Consider the following 19,418-nt stretch of genomic DNA (forward strand, 5'->3'; position numbering starts at 1 on the left):
TACTGATTTCCCTCATATGGGTCACTGACCAGACACCAGATGGTGGAAATATCCTGTCCCACTAATCTGGCCCAGAGTTGGCAATTCCGAGCTGAAAAGCCTTATCCCATTACCAATTGCCTGAGCCATCCTGTCTCCAACCTGCGGGCTAAAGATTAAACAGCTAATAGTCTTGGAGCAAGGACCACCCCCTCAAATATCCCATCCACTGCACAGCCCAGGCATCTACTGGGCAGATCTGGGCCAGAAGAAGAGCTATAAATGTTAGTGCATTTTATTGACTTTAAATTCTGCCTAAGGAGGAATGAAAAAGAAGCCAGACTGGTAAAATTACAGCATCAATTTGAATAGTACTACTTATGCAATGTCTGGAAGGAAAAGTTTACTGCAGAAAAAATATCAGGAAAAGTAGAAAATCCAAGTAGGCTGTTTGTGAGAAATGCAACTGGAAATAAATGGAGTAGGCATTGTAAGAAAAAAAAATATATCATTATGCAATTCCCTTTTGCGGGTTTCAGGAAAAGAATCACATTATTGGTATTAACACTAGGCAGTCAGAACACCTTAATCAGCTCAGAACAGAAGAACCAGTTTTAGCAAATTTATTCATCTTGTCATCTCCATTTTCTTTGCCCTCTGCACAAGTACTTTGGTCTGCTGCACTTTCAAGCTTTTAATTTGTAGACAATAGATTTCTGTATTGCATCCACAATTGCTATCAAAATTTCTGGTTTACACTATAAATTGCCAGAGAAGCTACTTTTACATTTGTGAAGATGACATAAAACATAATTTGGAGTTCAAGACAACTGCAAGGGAAACAACGTACAGAATTTCTGAGCTTCTCTATATCCAGATGTAATCACTGGAATTCTTTAAAAATGCAAATGAATTAAGTACCAGTATAAATGTGGAAAATATGAGAACACAAGAGGAAGGAGGCAGTAGGTTATTTACAAATGTAAATAAATGTAATTTCTGTGTTAGACCTGGATATATTTGGATCTATATTCTTTCACTCCTGCATAAAAACATGATTCAGATTACATGTCATGACTTTATAAAATCCTGTCTCACTATAATTACCGTAACTACCAGGACATCTAGTTAGACTCCTTCTCCCATCTGGAAGACTGGACTGTTCAAATCTGTCAAGCCATGCACAAAGAACTCATTTACAGGGGAACCATGGAAGTAAGTGTAAAAGAACTGCCCCTGAGAGAGGGGAATGGGCAATCAAAGCTCCTTGCTGCTGTCTTAGTATGCATTCCTCCCTTCATGTTTCATACAGCTTCACTTAGGGCAGCTACAGAAATGTGTGCAGTGTGTATATATAAAAGCTCTTGTTCAGCTTTACTCATGATAACCAGCTTAATCCATTTACAATCATGATGTTTCCAACAACTCCAATGACTCCATCTTTTGTCCATAGCCATCCTACCACATCACAGTTAGTGTCACAGTAAGTAGTAAAAAGCATTGTTCTAAGGTAGACTACACAAACTGGAATCTCTCATGTGTAATTATTTTCCTTGAAAACATATAATTAGGTCTTGCAATAAATTTAAATATAAAAAGGTTCTCAACTGTTTAATTAAAAAATAAAAACAAAAATAAAAACAAAACAAAACCAAAAACCAAACAAAACTGAAAACCAAAACCAAACAAAAAGCCACAAAACAAAACCAAAACAACAACAAAAAGAAAAGAAAAACATGAAAATGAACATGGAATTGGAAAAGAAAGTTTCAAAAAAGAGTATTTACAGAGTATGTATTATCTTGCAGTTAATACAAGAAACTCTGATTTTTCTTTCTTTAATTTGGCAAAGACAGGAGAAAAAAGTAAGATAAAGAAAAATAGGCTAAGGAATATATTCAGAAAGGGTATAAGAATGTTTTTCTAAGGGAACTGTTTTTCAAGGTCCAGATCGTAATTTAAAACAAGTGTAAGTATGCTTATCAAAAACAGAATCAAAGAAAAATACATAAAAGAAGTGTGAAATTTTAATGGAAATTACTACAGCCGACCCCTAGGACAGCCATAATGAACCTGACAGTATTAGTGGCTAGATGGTCCATGGTCATTGCTGAGCAGCCAGAGTACAGCTTGTGTGCTTCTGAAAACACAACTGGGCCCTTGACAGGAATTACAGTTTCATTACAAAATTTGACCCCTTTGTGGACTTGCAGAACAGCTTCTTTTCAGAAGAGCTCTTTAATAACGGGGCCCAGTAATAAAACTATTATTATGTTTGGCACCTTGACTGGACAAACCAGTTGTGCTGCCCTTTAAAGCTAAACATAAGATCACATCACACAAGGAGCACTGCTGCCATTTCTGTCATTGTCTGGCATCCACATGGAATTTAACTGTATTGAGCTGGCAATAATCTAAAAACTATTTGGTACATAACTATGTGCTCCTGACAGAGCTCACCAGGAAGGTGTTTTAGAAAGCCCAAACATTTCTTTAATGTACATTATCTGATAATTGTCCTATTCTCTAAAACAGCATCATGTGTTTCCTTTGAAAAAGTTTCCATCAGCACACACAACTCAAAGAAAATACTGTTAAAAACCCTTAGTGAGCATATGTACCTGGATATCCACAGCTCCTCAGATGGGTAAAACCATGCATATGTTAAGCACTATGCACACAGGGTAGAGACTGCAACATCTGCAAAAACGTAGGTAAAAGTGACTTTAGGATGATTGAGCAAACAAAATGGCTATCTATCCTGCAATGGGAGACCAAGACTGTTAGGTGAGTGAAACGAAATCATTGAGAGGATCAAATTACTCTGTGATGTTATTCTCTTACAGCAAACTACAGGGTAATATTGGTACTAGAAGAATAAGCAGGATGTGAATAAATTTAAACTGGAAATAAGAATGCATTACTAATCACCAGGGTGTTTTGGATGAAAAAGGGAATCATGACAGTGAAATACTGTTTATTACCTCCCCTTGGCAGCCTTTCATCTGCACCTGAAACTCAGGCTATGTGCTTTCCTTCCTATGGAACAGTAGTGTCATTCTATTTGAGGAGCCCATCAATGAAATAAGGATACCACCTCCAGCAAAGAATATGTCCTATGTTTGCTTCCACACAAGAGGAGCCAAGACAGAAAGGCCTTACTGGTTATAATTAGCAAAGTTTTCAATACTTTTCCTCATAGTATCTTTCTGGATAAATTGTCCAGCACACAGCCAGATAAACACATCATGTGATGGGTGAGCAACTGGCTCCACCCAGGTCAAGTGCAAAGAGTTATGGTGAAGGGTGTGACATCAGACTGGTGACCTGTCACTAGTGGGGTTCCCAAGGCTCCACCCTCATCCCTGTGCTTGTCAACATCAGTGAGGTGGGCACGGGACTGGAAGGGATAGTAAACAAATTTACAGACAGTACAAAACTGGGAGGAGCTGTTGACTGCCTCAAAGGCCTGAAGGCCCTACAGAGAGACCTCAACAAATTAGAGGACTCAGCAATCACCAATGGTATGAAATACAAGGGAAAGTGCTGGATTCTGCACCTGGGATAGGCAACCCTGGATATATGGACAGACTGGGGAATGAGAGGTTGGGAAACACTGACATGGAAAGGAACCTGGGGGTCCTGGTTGATGGAAAGGTGAATTTGAGTCAGCAGTGCCCTGGCAGCGAGGAGGGCCAAGAGTGTCCTGGGGTGCATCAGGCACAGCATCACAGCCAGGCAAGGGAGGGGATTGTCCCCTCTGCTGTGCTCTGGGACGGCCTCAGCTTGAGTGCTGGGGACAGTTTTGGGTGCCACAGTATGTTATTAAGCTATTGGAGAGCATCCAAAGTAGGGCAATGAAGATGGTGAAGGGTCTTGAAAGGAAGCCATATGAGGAGTGGCTGAGGTCACTTTGGTCAGCCTGAAGAACACTGAGGGGAGACCTCACTGCAGTCTACAACTTCCTTGTGAGGGGAATTGCAGGGGTCACCAATCTCTTCTCTGAGGTGATCAGTGACAGGACCTCAGATAACGTCCTGAAGTTTTGCCAGGGGAGACTTAGGTTGGATATTAGGAAAAAGTTTATCATCCAAAGGGTGTTTAAGCGCCGGAACAGCATCAGCCTGGCAGAGTGCAGTGCTCTCGGGGACATGCTGTGACTCTCGGGGATGGTGCTATGCAGGAGTTGGACTTGGTCATCCCTGTGCGGCTCTTCCAACTCAGCTTACTCTGTGGTTCTGTGATAATGCAGCAGAGCGTGGAGCTACCACGGATTTCTCAGCCAGTCTGAGCACTGCACTCTGCTGACCACGGCTCGTCACTGGCGGCCAGCACACAGGGGGAGAGCGCGAGCTCCATCACTGGGATCACCCGGCATTCCCCGGCTCCCTCCCGGCTGCTCCATCACTGGGATCACCCGGCATTCCCCGGCTCCCTCCCGGCTGCTCCATCACTGGGATCACCCGGCATTCCCCGGCTCCCTCCCGGCTGCTCCATCACTGGGATCACCCGGCAGTCCCCGGCTCCCTCCCGGCTGCTCCATCACTGGGATCACCCGGCATTCCCCGGCTCCCTCCCGGCTGCTCCATCACTGGGATCACCCGGCATTCCCGGCTCCCTCCCGGCTGCTCCATCACTGGGATCACCCGGCATTCCCGGCTCCCTCCCGGCTGCTCCATCACTGGGATCACCCGGCATTCCCCGGCTCCCTCCCGGCTGCTCCATCACTGGGATCACCCGGCATTCCCGGCTCCCTCCCGGCTGCTCCATCACTGGGATCACCCGGCATTCCCCGGCTCCCTCCCGGCTGCTCCATCACTGGGATCACCCGGCATTCCCCGGCTCCCTCCCGGCTGCTCCATCACTGGGATCACCCGGCATTCCCGGCTCCCTCCCGGCTGCTCCATCACTGGGATCAACCGGCATTCCCCGGCTCCCGGGTACGCAGCCCCGCCCCCGAGGTCGCGCGGGCGCGCAGTGACGCAGGCAGCGCGCGGCGCGGCGGGGCGGGGCGCGAGGCCGCGGCCGGCAGAGGGCGCCGCGGTGCCGCCCGGCGCGCGCGGCGGGGCGTGGTGCGGCGCGCGCGGCCCGGCGTGCACCGCGGCGGCGTTTGAATGGCGCAGGCTCCGGGCGCCGGGCCCCGGCAGTAGCGCTCCCGCCGCTCCTCGCGCCCGGCCCGGCCCCGAACATGAGCAGCGGGTGAGTGCCGCGGGGCTGTCCGCAGCCGGGGGGAACGCGGCGGGGCCGCGCTCTGCTCCGCCGAGACTGGGCGCGGCTCCGCGGCGTCGCGCCGGGCGGGCGGCGGGGGCCGCGGGCAGTGCGCGGGCGCGGATCGCTCCGTGCCGCTGCCCGGCGGCCTCGCCCGGCGCCCCGGCACTGCCGTGTGCGGTGCCTGCCGCCTCCGGTGCGCGGGTTGTGGCACTTCGGTTCTTCTCTAAAATGGTGCCAGCAGCCTTGGCTGGAAGCGAGCGCGTGCGGTGGCGGATACGTGCCAGGAGAGCGGGGAAGGCTCTGGTGCTGCCGAAAGGGAGGAAAACAAGCTGGGTGTGAGGCCTGCTGACGGATTTAATTTCTTGGGTGTGACAGATTCCAGGGGGAAGGAGGGGGGGTGAAGGGGAACCTTAAGTGCTTGAAGATCAGATCCTGCATTAATTACTTCGTTCAAAAGGCTTCAAATTATCTTTTCGGTGTTGGGCTGGTTATTTGGCATGCAGATTGAATGTAAAGACATTTTAAATAGGGAGCTCTTTTTAGGAGAGAGAGATTAGGTGGTGATCTTGGAAATCTTTTTTCTGTTTTTGTAACATGCTCCGCTTTGGAGCTAGGTTAAGTCCCTTGGCGTAAAAGCAGCTTTCGTCCATTTCTTCTTGGAACATCATTTTTGCTTTTCCTGTTCTCCTGTTTTTTTCTTCCTCTTATTCTCTGGCTGGAATTAGGGAAATAATTAAAAAATATGTAGTTACTCACGTTTAGTAGAATTAAAGCGTTACAGAAGGCATGTTTATGCTTCTTTGGCCTTGCTGATTAGAAAAAACATGTTCTTGAACTAAAATTAGAGTTGATTTGAACTTCTAAACTTTAAAACTCAGAATATCATTGTTTTAAAATGATATTATTAAGGCAGTTTTTATCTGTATATTAGATAGTAAATGGCAGTATGCTGCTATGCATGCTTAAGGCCATGTGTATATATATTCACTTACCCACTTTTACTGTATGTTGGTCCTAGGGTAAGAAGCTTGACTATGAATGAAAAAGGTTTTTAAAATTCTATAAATAGACTGCAATCAATAATAGAAGTGTATTTGAGGGTAGCATAAAAAGCCATGTGAAAGTTGTGTGACATGGAGTCACAGACTGTTCAGCCAGGTGGGCATGTAGTGAGTACTTCCTTAGCCTTCACCAAGCTTGGGGCTTGAGGGGTTTGCCAGTATCTCTGAATCTGGGTTTGAATTCAAAATACTTTTCTTAAACTCTTTGGGTTGAGCAGCAAATGGTGAAAGAAATAGCTATATTCAATTTCATGGGTAGTTCCTTAAAGAGCTGTGTGAAACATTAATATGGAGGCTTCAGTGTTGTGGAAATCTGTTTCTTTTATAACACCTCTCAGTTATAAAACTTTTCCAAACTTATTGTCCCCAGAGTGTTCATAAGTGAAAATCAATACGTAGAAGTACCTTTTCATTAGTGAAAGATGGCTTCAGAAAGGACTTAACCACTGACAGCTGCTTTACTTTATCGCAGCTTAACATACCTGTAAATGGTGCCTCCAGAAGCAGAAAACTGAGTTTTTGTTTGACTTTTCTTTTGTAGAAAATGTAAATAAGGTTCAGTTATTAGACTCCCAGGAGCTACTGCACACCTGGGTTCCTCCTCACTAACTTGGATGAACTGTGACTTGTGGTTGTTTTTGGAGGTTCGTTATGATTGACAATGGGCCACAATGTTCAAATAGTATTTTCATTTACTGCAAATTTAGAGAAATTCCTGTAGTTTTTATCAACATGGGAAACTTTAAACTGGAACAAATGGCCTGACAAGTGTAGCACATTAAAAAACTGCGTTCTGCTGGCATATAACACTCTTTATAATGTTGCTGAAAGATTTTGCATTAACATGCTTCTTAAAATCTTGAACTCCACTTCCTCTTTTTAAGAAAACTCAATTTTAACAGCTGATGAACCATCAGTGCATCAAGTACTCAAAAAGAAATTTGAAAAAAACCAAACTGTCATATGCAAAGGATGTGGAAGCCCTCTAAAAGAAAGACAAATGGATTTTGTAACATTTTATGAAGCTAAAATGAAAGGAAGTTATGCCAAGCTTAAAAAAATCACTTTTACATCAGATAATATGAGATAGCGCTAATTTATTTTTGTAAGCAAATTATTCTTTTGGAAGTAAATTTGAAATAACCATTCTTGGAAGTTTCTTGTGACCATTGTAGCTCTGATAATTGCTAGTGAAATTAGTTGACCATTACTGCTTCCCTGATGCACAGCTGTTTGGAATGCTTTCAGAGCATGTGCTCTCCTCCTTGGGATAATGATTAATTAGGTTTTTCATCTGAGTTTAATATTGTCATCCTTGAACTTGCAGTTGGGTTACTGTGGGGTGGAGGAGAATCACAGGAATATTTGCCATGGCTGGTGCGTATGGAATGCTGCAGGAAAAAGTAGAATTTGGACAAGGAATAGGATGGAAGAGTGTGTGTTTTAAAAGGTATTGCTGATGGCTTAAGAGATCTAACTATTTTGCATTTTCCTTGCTGTCATGCAAAGTATGCCAGCCTGTGTTCTGTGAGAAATATTATATTAATATGCACATAGATTACATAAAGTGCCAAGAAGAGTTTGTCCCTCTCTGGGGGCCGTGCCCAGAACTTAGGACATGGGAGGGAGTGGCAGAGTTGTTAATACTTGCCTTCAACAGATGTGCACTTTAAAGCCTGTTAGTGCTGACTGTCTTTGCCTAATTCTGGTATGACCTGAAGAGTTTTATTGCATCTGGGAGAGATCAGAGATAGAAAATACCAGTAGAACCATCAAGAAAACTTTGCACAGGTACTGTCTGTTGGCTGTGGGGACAAACCAGCTTCTTCTCAGGAGACATGACTGCTATTACTTTAGTCCTTTTGCTTATTGAAGATTGAAGAGAATAAAAGGAGGAGAAGGGAAGATTGTTGTCTGCTGTGAGAAATCACCCACTGTATAGGGGAAATTGGTGGAATGGGATTCTGTCATCCTAATAAAATCATACATGTGTGTTCAGATGTGCCGTCTACCTTGTTTGCTTGTTAAACAGTTTAGGATTGTACAATGGACCAAGGCAGAGCTGAAGGGGCATGCCTTCTATCCTTGGTTTAATTTTAAAGACTTTGTAAATTGAGGGAAATATGTTGGCCTCAATGAGATTGTATAGCAGATTGTCTGATAAAATACAACTAGCTGTGCTCATCACAAGGGAAAAATCAGAAATTAAAGACATTAAGGTATAGATTGTTTGACTGTACAAATTAGTATCTAATGCTAGTTTAAGAACCCTCTGTATATATCCCAAAATTACAGGGGGCTGTAGTGTCTAGTTAGCTATCCCTAGATGATATCTGACTGCAAATAGGAAATCAAAGTTGTGAAGAGCCATGTAAAGTGCCTTTCATCCTGTAGCATTCATCTTTTTAATTGCTGGCTGGCCAGCATTTTCCTAGGTGTTACTAAGTCTTCCAAAGCTGGTTTCTTAAGATGTTGACTAAGTTTATTATAGCACTGTTAGGTTTGTGTATATTAGATTCTTCTGCTTGTGTTCTGCTCTGTTTGGACTACATGGCTTGTGTACCTGAATTTAAACATTTTCAGTATATTTTTTTTAAAGTAGTTGCGCAGTCTGTCCTAGAACCCATATAAAACGTTTGAATCCACAGCATCCTGTGGCAAGTTCAGGTTGATTATAATTTGCACACTTCTTCAGTTAGCCCTTATCTTCACTGGTATGACTTTGTATTGTCAACAGTCTTCAGCCCCTTTTGTAAGGTACCTTATGAATATATTGAACAGCATAAACCAATGCAGATTTTCCCCAGGGATCCGAAGGTGATTTTCTGCAGTGTGGAATCTGCTTATTTATGGCTGTTCCTGAGATACTTGTGCATGCAATAACTTTCCCTTTTTTTCACTTGGTTGCTTAGTTTCCTCAAGATTTAAGTGTGGGACTTGGAAACTAAAATAGTCTATCATTTAGTTGCCCTTAATCCTCGTTGTACTACCCCATACTCTTAATAAATTCCCTTAATTTTGCAGAGCAGGACTTCACAGAATCGTAGTATAATTTGTGTTAGAACACACCTTAAAGATTTTCTAGTTCCAATTCCCCTGCCATGGGAAGGAAGGGACACCTTCCACTAGGCCAGACTGCTCAAAGCCCCATGTAACTTGGCCTTGAAGACTTCCAGGGACAAGGTATCAATAGCTTCTCTGGGAAATGTGTTCCAGTGCCTCACCACCCTCTCAGTAAAGAATTTTGTCCTAATATCCAATCTAAACCTGCCCTCTTTCAGTCTGATACCCTTTGGGCTAACGCAAATGCCCTGGTAAAAAGTCCCTCTCCAGCTCTCTGTAGCCCTTACAGGTACTGAAAGCCCACAGTGAGGTCACCCTGGAGCCCTCTCTTTTCCAGGCTGTGTTGCCTTAGTGACATCCAGGCTGAATTTTTCCCATTATATTATTTGTTTGTGTCCACTAAGTCTATTCTTGATTACATTGTTTACTAATTAGTGCAACAGAGATGTCAATCTGGATCTTCCCTGAGGCTCTTTAAATATTGACTGTGTTTTCCAAGTGTGTTTTCTTTAGGTACATTGTCAGCTCCAAGGGAGCTGAAAACACAGTTGTTTCATTACTGCTTAAATGTTCACTGCTATTTCTGCATAATCTGAGACCCTCAGCAGGTTAAACTATGGAAACTTCTTTAAACTGTCGGACAGTGAAGTCATACAAAAGGATTTTACTTTGCTTCATCAGATGTTCCTTTATAGCTAATAGCCTTTTGACCTTTTGAATTTCTTTTACCAGTTTTTAAGGAAAGAATTTGTAGTTCTGTTCTTTCATTCTGATTCAACTGGGAGCCTGGGGAACAATATAGTCTTACATCAGATTTGTTAGAGTGTAAAATTCTCTTAATTTTTCTCCTGGACACATGTGACCTTTTGTAAGGAACTTCCTTCCATCCAAAGTCCTGTCTTTCCAGTTCAGATAGTTCCAGTTTGGGTATTTTGAGATGTTAGGTGCTCTTTGGAGCCCAGTATTACAAACTGATAAGCTAATGGAGTTTCCTTGGTAAGACATTTCTTTCTAGCCTTCTAATATTTTACACTTCTTTTAAGCAAAAAGTATTCTAGTTATATAGTGCTGTCATTTATTTTTGTGATCAGATTCTTGTGTACCGCTTAGTGTGAAAGGGTAGATTGAGATCATTTAAACATTCGAGATTATTTAAACATTTAAACAAGGAAAAATAAAGAACGGTCACTGTTAGGCATGAAGAATTGTAAGCTGATAGTGTGTTATGGGAGTAGTCACAAAAATTGTTATTCAGCAACAGAGATTAGGGATTTTTTAGCATCTGATGAGGTGGTTGTGGGTTTTAACTCTGGGGGCTGGAGATTGTCCCCCTAATATTTTAGTTTATTGTTTTCACCTCAGTATTATTCTCAAAGAGTGGATAGAAGAAAAAAAAAAAGTCAAGACTTTTCCAAGTCCTCTTCATCACTGACCTGAATAAAATGATGGATTTGTTTGGATTTTAGGATTGTTCAGTTTCTCTTCAGAAGTCCAGCTCTTCAGCATGTGACTTTGTGTTGTGCTCCAAGTACAAATTTTAATATACAACCCATTTTGAGTCCAAATAATGGTTTTAACCAGTCTGATAAGCAGAGGAAAGCATGTTTGTTTATCTGAGGTTTTTTCTAAACTTCAGGGAAAAGTTTATTTACAGACCTGTGTGGAAGAACCAGGAAGTATGGAGAGCTAACAAAATGATCACTTTTCATCACTGTCTCAAAGTGTGAAAAAAATTAAATTAATGAACCAGTCTTAAGCCAGACTTGCATCTGGAAAAATATTGGCCACCAGCTGTTAAAGATATTGCCTTAAATAATGCTGTAATTTGAAGTTTTTGTTGTAGTCTGAGGGTTCTATGTTCCCATCTTACAGAGTAAGCGATTCTGTCAGAAAATACTCCATTTTTGAGAGAGATGTCAAGTGAAGTTCTTTAATACTGATCCAATTCCAAAGAATACCAGAATATTTGAAGAATTTATTTTTCTTCTACTGTATCCTACAACAAGGATTTTAATGTGCCTGAGTAGAGCATCTGTCTTGTTTTGGGCCTGCCACCTGCTTGTTTCATTTGATGGCCTTTAGTTACTGCATGGATCTCCATGGCTAATAAGCTGTTTCCCATCTGGCTTATTCAGTTCTCAGTGTCTTAGTCTTTTAATTGCCAAAGTTCTTAATGTGAGGTAAATCTGCTACATAGAGTAAAAAGGATAGGGCTGCTGCTAAAGATTGAGGGGAGAGATTGGAGCACTTATGTTGAGACCAGAGTTGTACCTTTTAGGGGAAAAACCAATAATATTGGAGTAAGTAGTTGCCTTTTAAAAGTAGCATAGGATGTCTTGCTAAAATACTTCAAGAATAGTGCCTCTATGATGATGTAGTAGTTGAACCTAGTCTCAAGCAATGGATCTTCTGATCACTTAAAAAAGATGCAAAATCATATGTACAGCTGTCTCAATCTTGGTGTTGATTCTTATAAAAATACTTGAATGCTTCAAGACAAAGGACTTTAGGCATAAAATAAAGTTACGGGTTTTAGTATAAAAATGGCCAAAGCACTGCTTTGACAAAAATGGGAGGGGAGGGGGGGATGTACACATGCCAATAAAATAAGGAGAAGATCTTTCACTTTTTTTTTTAAACTTTTGTTGTTTTGTTGAAGCTTGCTTTCTTACTGAAAAACGAATCATTTTTTTAGCTGCCTTTTGTACTTGGAAACAGATGTGAAACCAATTATTTTTCTCTAGGCAGCAGATGGAATTCATAGCGTGAGTAAAGAATACTTTACTTGAATTCTCTTTTGTATGCCACTTCTCAGTGCAGGTCTAGAAAGTGGTGTGAAAACAAAATCTCTGCCTCAGTTTCTTGGGGTGATTTTGGTTTTGTTTCCTCTTTCTTGAAAGCTAAAGAGGGTTTTTGAAATTCTCAACATATTATTAATAAGGCCATCAGCTAATGTGCACTAAAGGATGATGTCTTGGGTTATATCTAGGATGAAAGATCTTGCAAATAGTTAAATTCTAGTGTTGCTAGCTGCATTTGAAGAAATCTGACTGAATGTTTTAGAAAATACAACTAAATATCTTTCCCTTGAGAACAGGGATTTGAGAGATTATGGCATCTGAAGCTCACAATGTTAAAAAACAGAAGGTATTGCTTATTGAAGGTCATCCCATTGATCTCCCCAGAAAAAGAATCTCTTCTTCCACTAAAAAGATCATGAAGGAGGTAAGCTGTGTTGTTTGTTGGGTTGTTTTATGTCCTCTGAGAAAAGTGAGGTAAAGATTTAAAGTTTATAGTTCTGAGCAGTCTAAATCTAGAAGCACAGCACTACTAAACATTTGATATTTAGATGTTCAGTAGAACTTTGAATTGTTTATATAGCAGTTATAGTATGAAAACTGTATTGTAATAGATACAGGCAGCAGCTGCCCAGATCAGTGCATTGTATTGTCCGTATGAGCAGTAGGTACTGATTGATGCAGTCTTACTCATGTGTGCTTTTTTGCAAGCTGGTCAGAAATGTTTCAATACAGGAATTCTGTCATGAAAAAGTTCTTTCTTGCCAAGAGAGCTACATGGCACAAGTGAGAGGTAGAGGAGGTGAAACCCATTGATTGAAATAGATCCGTTTATAATTGTACAGCTTCACCTAGCACGTTGGTAGCACATAGGTTTTCACTGAATTCTGGCTACTCAAAAGTAGTTTTTATAACCTCTTACCTGTGTTACTGGCTGAAGAATAAGACAGTGGAGTACAGAGGAGGCACTGAAGAGGCAAACTTATTGTAAGACCTCTTCAAACAGTGGTGAAGATGTCAAAATCCTCTGTTTTTTGAAATTTTGTATTAAAACTAACATTTTATGACCAGTGTTACCAAAAAAATAGCATAACATTATCTTGCTGATGTGCACAATCTAAATGTTACCATTAATGCTAAGTGGTATAAACGGGAGTGTTTGACCCTTTATAGTAATACAGCCTTTTTTCTTTATTTCCTTTCTCCCAGGGTAAGAAATCTCCAAAACAGCTGGCTTCATACACAAACAGGTAGGAGGGATGTGCTGTGTGATATCTGAGTTTAAAGTGTGACAGAGGTGGGGAGAAAGGCACAGTTGAAATTGATTACATCACCAAAGCAGACACAAGTGGATGATAGGTCTTGATTTTAATAACAGTTCTTTGTTCTTGTGTTTTCTTCCATAATAATGAGTCTCTGCATTAATAAAAACAGTGAAGAATATTGGTGGCATGACTTCTAATAACCCAAGTGTCATTAAGATATGTACTGGGGGAAATATGTTTTCAGCAACCTGAAAGCTGCCTGCTGAATTCATAATTATATATATAAACATAATAATGCAATTGATTTGGTTTGGGTCAACCTTCACTAAAATAGTGCTTTATTGTTGCAGAGTAACGGTTGGAAAAACAGTGACCAGTCCCCTCTCTCTTTTCAAAGTGGTGTATTGTAAAAGGAAAGTTCATTGTTATACTCCAAAGCCTTGTTACAGAAAGAAACTGTGCCCTAAATCTAGGGGCCGTGACATGGCAAATAAAGAAAATGAACTGGCTTGTGCAGGGAATCTGCCAGCAAAACTTCACAACAGTCGGACACACTTGCTGAATTCTAGTGACTCTGGCTCGTCTCAAACAGAAGGCCCCTCATCCAAATACAGTGCATTTTTTTCAGAGGTGGGTAGAGTTTGAAGAAACCTCAGTTTAAAAAAGAAGTGTTTATAGTAATTAGCTGTGAAAGTTTTCTTTCCTTAGATTAATTTCCTTCAATTCTGCAGATATAAGGTGTTCTGATTTACAGGGTGTCCATTTATGGTGATGCAGTTTTCAATAGTAATAGTCCTGCCACTTTTCTTCATATTTGTGTCAGGTCAGAAGCTCAGATCTGCCAGGCTTGACTGGGTTAAAATTGTGCCAGCACCAGAGGAGAATGTTGTTTTGACCTGCATAGGTTTCATGAACGGGCAGGACATGTGTTCACATGTGTGTTTATAGAAGTGTAAAAATGTTAGTATGTCAGTGAGAATAAATTGATGAGGTAGGTCAGGACAATTTTCAATAGCAGTATCAACTTGGTGCAAAACTAACTCAAGTGTTTGTGTGAACTTTATTTCTTGTTGGGGTTGGTTGAGGAAACCCAGACAATGCTTGTAGGGCTTCTGAAACTGTCTAAAAAGTCAGATATTTAAATTAAATGGATTTTGTGACAGTGAAGGCCAAATAAGGCCCTTAATGTTGAAGTTTGTGTATCTGTCACAATAGATTTTTGTTACTCCTTGGGGCTTGCATGCATTTAAGGTAAGATCAGCAGTTATCACCATGCTGCTGTCTTGTCACAGTACTGTAAGCATGGGCTCCTGTGAGGGAGAGCCCTGAGAGGCCGCTGGGCTGAAGGCGCAATCTGCAGCACTTCTGTGTGGTTTAATTTGATGGTTTCATGAAAAGAGCAGAATAGCTACAACAAAGAGGCTGCAGAAAGATGGGTAAAGAAATGAAGACGGGAAAATTCATTTTCTGAGCAAATAAGGAGCAGATCACTGGCCTCTGGTCACAAATGGCTATTTAACTGGTTTGAGAGATGTGTGTGGCTCTGCAGTGTTCATTCCAATCCAAGGTCTAATTAATTAAAATGCCTGACCTTCATTCAGAGAACAGGCTTTTTCAGAAATGAACCTTTTCTGTTGGAGTTTGGAATAATACATGTATTTACTTGTGTCTAAATTAAGTCAAAATTAATAGTCATCTAAGTAAAAAGTTCTCAGAGTTGGTGAGAATTATAGGTTGCTGCACATGAATGCTCATTTTAATTATTTGATACCTGTCTTAGGTGGTAAAGAGATACAAACCTTTTTTTTGCAGCTGTTGTGTAAAGTCGGCGATACTTTTGTGACCCCAAAGGGAAATTTATGGGTTTAAGTCTATTCTTAGATAAATTTCTAAAACAGACCCATCAACATACAGGTAGAATATACCAGATAATATCTGAGTAGCTTATTGCTTTATGACTGGCTTCTTAACTTGTGGCAACTTTTTTATATTTTTTAAAACATGCAGGTTTCTCAGGACCATGAAACTATGGCTCAAGTTCTTTTCAGCAGGAATCTGAGACTGAACGTAGCTTTAACCTTTTGGAGACGGAGAAGTATAAGTGAACTTGTAGCCTACTTAGTGAGGTAAAATAAGTCTCTTCTTTTATATCCTTAAAATGACAGCAATCTCAAATATGCCACAGTATTTGTAGCAGTTCTGTAAATGTTGTGACTTAGTTACACTTTTTAAATCATAGTGGAAGCATATACTTCTACTCGTAGTAGTAGGATCTACAATTAACACTTGATTTTATTCTTAATGTTTCTAGGATACAGGATCTTGGAGTAGTAGTAGACTGCCTTCCTGTGCTTACGAACAGGTACAAACAGAAAAAAGTGGGGGATTAGAACCTGCTTATAACCACACTGAAGTTCAAGCACTTCTGAAACATCTTGTTTTTAAGTTTACAGGAAGAAAAACCCTATGTTTCAGTTGGCTGCTGTGTAGATCTTTTGCCTTTAGTGAAATCTCTGCTTAAAAGCAAGTATGAAGAGTAAGTATCAGCTTGGGATGTTTTTGAAACATTATTACTTCCTGGCTGTGAGGAGCACTGGAAATCAATGGGTTTTAATCCTCTGACTCTTGTTCCCTCTGCCCCTTCTCCCAGCTCTGCCTTTCTCAGGAAATGAGAAGGCTCTGGAATGGAAGCTTTCGTCTGAACCTTTATCCTTTAACAAAACAACAGTGCAGAAATTCTTTCCTGCAATGTTAGGGACTTGAGGGAGAGGACTGGTTTTGCCCTTATGCAGATTTATTTATCCTAAACAGTAAAAAAGAATAGCACTGAGGTTTTACTATGCTTTATAACATGTAATCAAGAGAGAGTTTTCTTCTACTTTTTCAACAAGAACTTCAGGCTACCACTTAGAATTTGCAAGTGTAAGGAAGTATTTAAATATACCAATTTGTCTAGTTCTTTTTTCTTCTAGAATAGAAAATATGTTGCTTTCTAAATTGCTTACAAAGTTATCTTAATGCTTTATTTATCTGGCCTGTAGATAATCTGCAGGGAGGAAGAAATGCATAATGTGTAAAATGTGTTGTTACAGATACGTGATAGTGGGTTTAAACTGGCTTCAAGCTGTCATTAAAAGATGGTGGTCAGAGCTATCTGCACATACGGAAAAGGCAGAAGATGGGTGAGTATAGTGTTGGGAAATATTTAAATGTGCTTCTGTAGCCTATTTCATCTCAATCTGTTCTAATTTTGATCAGTAGGAGCACAACTTGCCTACAAAAGGCAAACTTAAAATACTTTTAAGCTTTAACTTATAATTTTAAAGGATAGTTAAGTTACCTTTTTTTCTCTTTTTTTTGCTATGTTTTAATACATGTAGGATGTAGTCATATCAGGGATTATACAAATGCTGTAGAAGTTGAGTCAAAATTTTTCATATCTTGTGGCAATATCTATGGTATAGGCTAAGTCTATATGCAGCATTAATAATTCCTTTTAGTAAAAGAGACTAATGAAATGTACTACCTGTGTTATAAAGTGATGTTCATTCTCTTTCAGAAACATTCATATTTTAAAACAACAGCTAAGTGTTTTGTGGGAACAGGAGAATCATCTTACTCTGGTTCCAGGATATACTGGTAATATAGCTAAGGTAAGTTCTGGTTCCTGGTTGCGTTCAGTAATAAACATGGTTGTATCACTTATGGTGTTCCTCCTGTTTTACTTATGCTAAATTGTGGTTGGACAGAAGCACTTTTACTTTAGTTGCTGATAATGCTCAAGTGTATTTCATGGTTTTTACAGAAATCTGGAGTTGTTTCCTTATGATTGTTCTGTGAATTAAAATGATAATTATCCTTAAGCATGATCTTAATAAGAAAGTAGCTAATAGTAATGAGTCTTTAAATGGATGTGAAAGGGGCTCAGTTGAGGAGGTAGACTGTGGAAGGGACAGATGTTTCCTCTTAGATCTGGTGTACCCCTTGTTGTAAGTGTAATGGAGAATCTTAGCCCAGGAATGTCATTGGCATTTGCACATCAGGTGACAGGGGCAAGTGACAACATACTAAATTCTAAAGCTTATTGCTGACCTAATGCTTAGAAAATGGTGAGTCTGTGGTGAGCAGAAGAGCCTGTCCATCTGAGATGAATCTCTGCTTGCATTTTTCAGTAGGTTGTGGTATCAGTAACATAATGAGGATGTCTGTTAGATCCATGTTTTTCTGTTTGTGCTCATCTCTATAAACTTGGCTTTCTGAGATTGGGCACCAAAAGTTATGCTAGATAGAAACCTCTCCAGGTGGAGGACCTGATGAAAGTGGATAATGAGAAAGGAGTTACAGCAGACAGTTGGTTGTGTGCAGGATTGGAGTGAACTTGAAAAGAACTTAAATTGCATCTTTGACTTGGATCTTAAGGAGTTTTGATGAATCTATAATTCTATACCTACAGAACTGATCACTTTGTGTCAAACAAGTAAACTCCTTCCTTTTTTTCTGGGGCTGCTGCGCACCCGCAACTTCAGTTTTCATGTCCCTACAAGGGTAATTACAAAATTCTTGCAGCATTCCAGTCAACAGGGATGAAGAACTGAGTTCTAACTCCCAACTTGGTAGAGCTATGAGAGCATGTAATGTAGACTGCCTAGTTCTTTTGCTGGACTAGAACAGCAGCTATAGGTAATGTCAGTTTGTTTTTCTAGAGTTCAGGTTCCATTTATGTTCCTTTGCTGTCTTTTTAATTTGTATCAGGTCACCAAAGTCACCTGAGCGAGTCAGGGCAGAAGTAGTACAGGAATATTGGAGGGACTGGGTGAAGGAATGTCATACATAACATGTTTTAACTACTTGATTATATGATGATGATCTTTCCTGCTCATGCAAGGAGCAGAGGAATAGCAGATAAAATTAATAGCTTTAAAAACTAATCCTACTCTTCTGGCAGGCTTTTTAGTACATAAAAAATGTCATTGAAAACATTAATTAAAAGCAATCATGATGATAACTGGTTCTGAAATTTGGGCAAATATAATTATTATTGTGTTACAGTCTTGAGGTTGCCCTGCTTCAGACATAGAGTTGATGTTAGAGCTGTAAGTAACGTGACAAACACTTTCTCTTTTTTTTCCTTCTAGGATGTAAATGCTTATTTATTGCAGCTACACTGACATGATGGGGAAACAGTGTGCTTATGTGATGAAACAATCCCCTAAAGTATCCCTGAAATATGTGCTGAAAGCCTTTTGAGAAATACTGGCAGAAGAGAACTGAACTGTCAAGCTGTTTAATGAAACCACTAACAAAACCCTAACAATCTACTTCACATTGAAGTGGAAAAATGTCTAGTAGGAGCAACTTTTACTTCAGTGAGGTGAAAGTGCACTATGAAAACTGTATGCCTTTGCTGCATTTGGGATTCGCTCAGTTACTAGGTATTCCTTTAAATGCTACTGTACTTTACAACATCATCGCATGAAAGAAGATGAACTGTATTGTCATGAAGACAAGACAGCAGAACCAGTTTTAAGGAACCAAGAAAACCAATCAGCATTAAGAGCTTTTAAATGTCTCTTTCACAAGAGAACTCCAAAATGCACAACTATCTTCCAATTGCATAAAAAATACAAAAAACTTTGGGATATTCAGTTACTTGTATGTTTTAATCAAATTATTAAAGACAGTTTTTGTTTGCACTATTGAGAAACTATACAGCAAAGATGCCTTAATTACTAGTGTTTCAAAAAGCCAATGTGTTAAGATGCAAATAGCTATTATGTTCAGATTGTGATGAAAAACTACAGAAATCAGGGTTTCACATTGTGTAGTTAATGAAACATTGCACATATACAAAGATTCATGTATGAAAAATATTATAAATACCTGAAGTTAAGCTTGGGTAAACAGTTATTGCAAATGTCAGCAGAATGGTGAATTTATGTCTAACAAATGTTTTTATATTGTATGTGGATTTCTAACACGGTAATCTTGTTCTGTATCATTCAAACTACATGCAAATAAGTAAATATATTAAATATATCTAC

General features: G+C 40.1%; 1 protein-coding gene across 2 annotated transcripts; it reads left to right on the forward strand.

The window, feature by feature from the left end:
• The first annotated feature begins 5,056 nt into the window (after positions 1-5,056).
• Positions 5,057-19,418, forward strand: KATNBL1 (katanin regulatory subunit B1 like 1). 2 transcript variants are annotated; one of them, XM_030240165.2, is made up of 10 exons: positions 5,057-5,178; positions 12,412-12,539; positions 13,322-13,362; positions 13,728-14,007; positions 15,385-15,503; positions 15,689-15,739; positions 15,824-15,913; positions 16,470-16,559; positions 16,937-17,030; positions 18,513-19,418. In XM_030240165.2, exons 2-10 carry the CDS (start codon positions 12,426-12,428, stop codon positions 18,543-18,545), a joined length of 912 nt encoding a protein of 303 aa, XP_030096025.1. In that variant the 5' UTR covers positions 5,057-5,178; positions 12,412-12,425; the 3' UTR covers positions 18,546-19,418. The 2 variants fall into 2 exon arrangements, with proteins under 2 accessions (XP_030096025.1, XP_009100212.1); XM_009101964.4 differs by lacking the exon at positions 5,057-5,178 and adding an exon at positions 5,348-5,523.

This window comes from Serinus canaria, chromosome 5 (genome assembly GCF_022539315.1).
Source record: "Serinus canaria isolate serCan28SL12 chromosome 5, serCan2020, whole genome shotgun sequence".
Classification (NCBI taxonomy): domain Eukaryota; kingdom Metazoa; phylum Chordata; class Aves; order Passeriformes; family Fringillidae; genus Serinus; species Serinus canaria.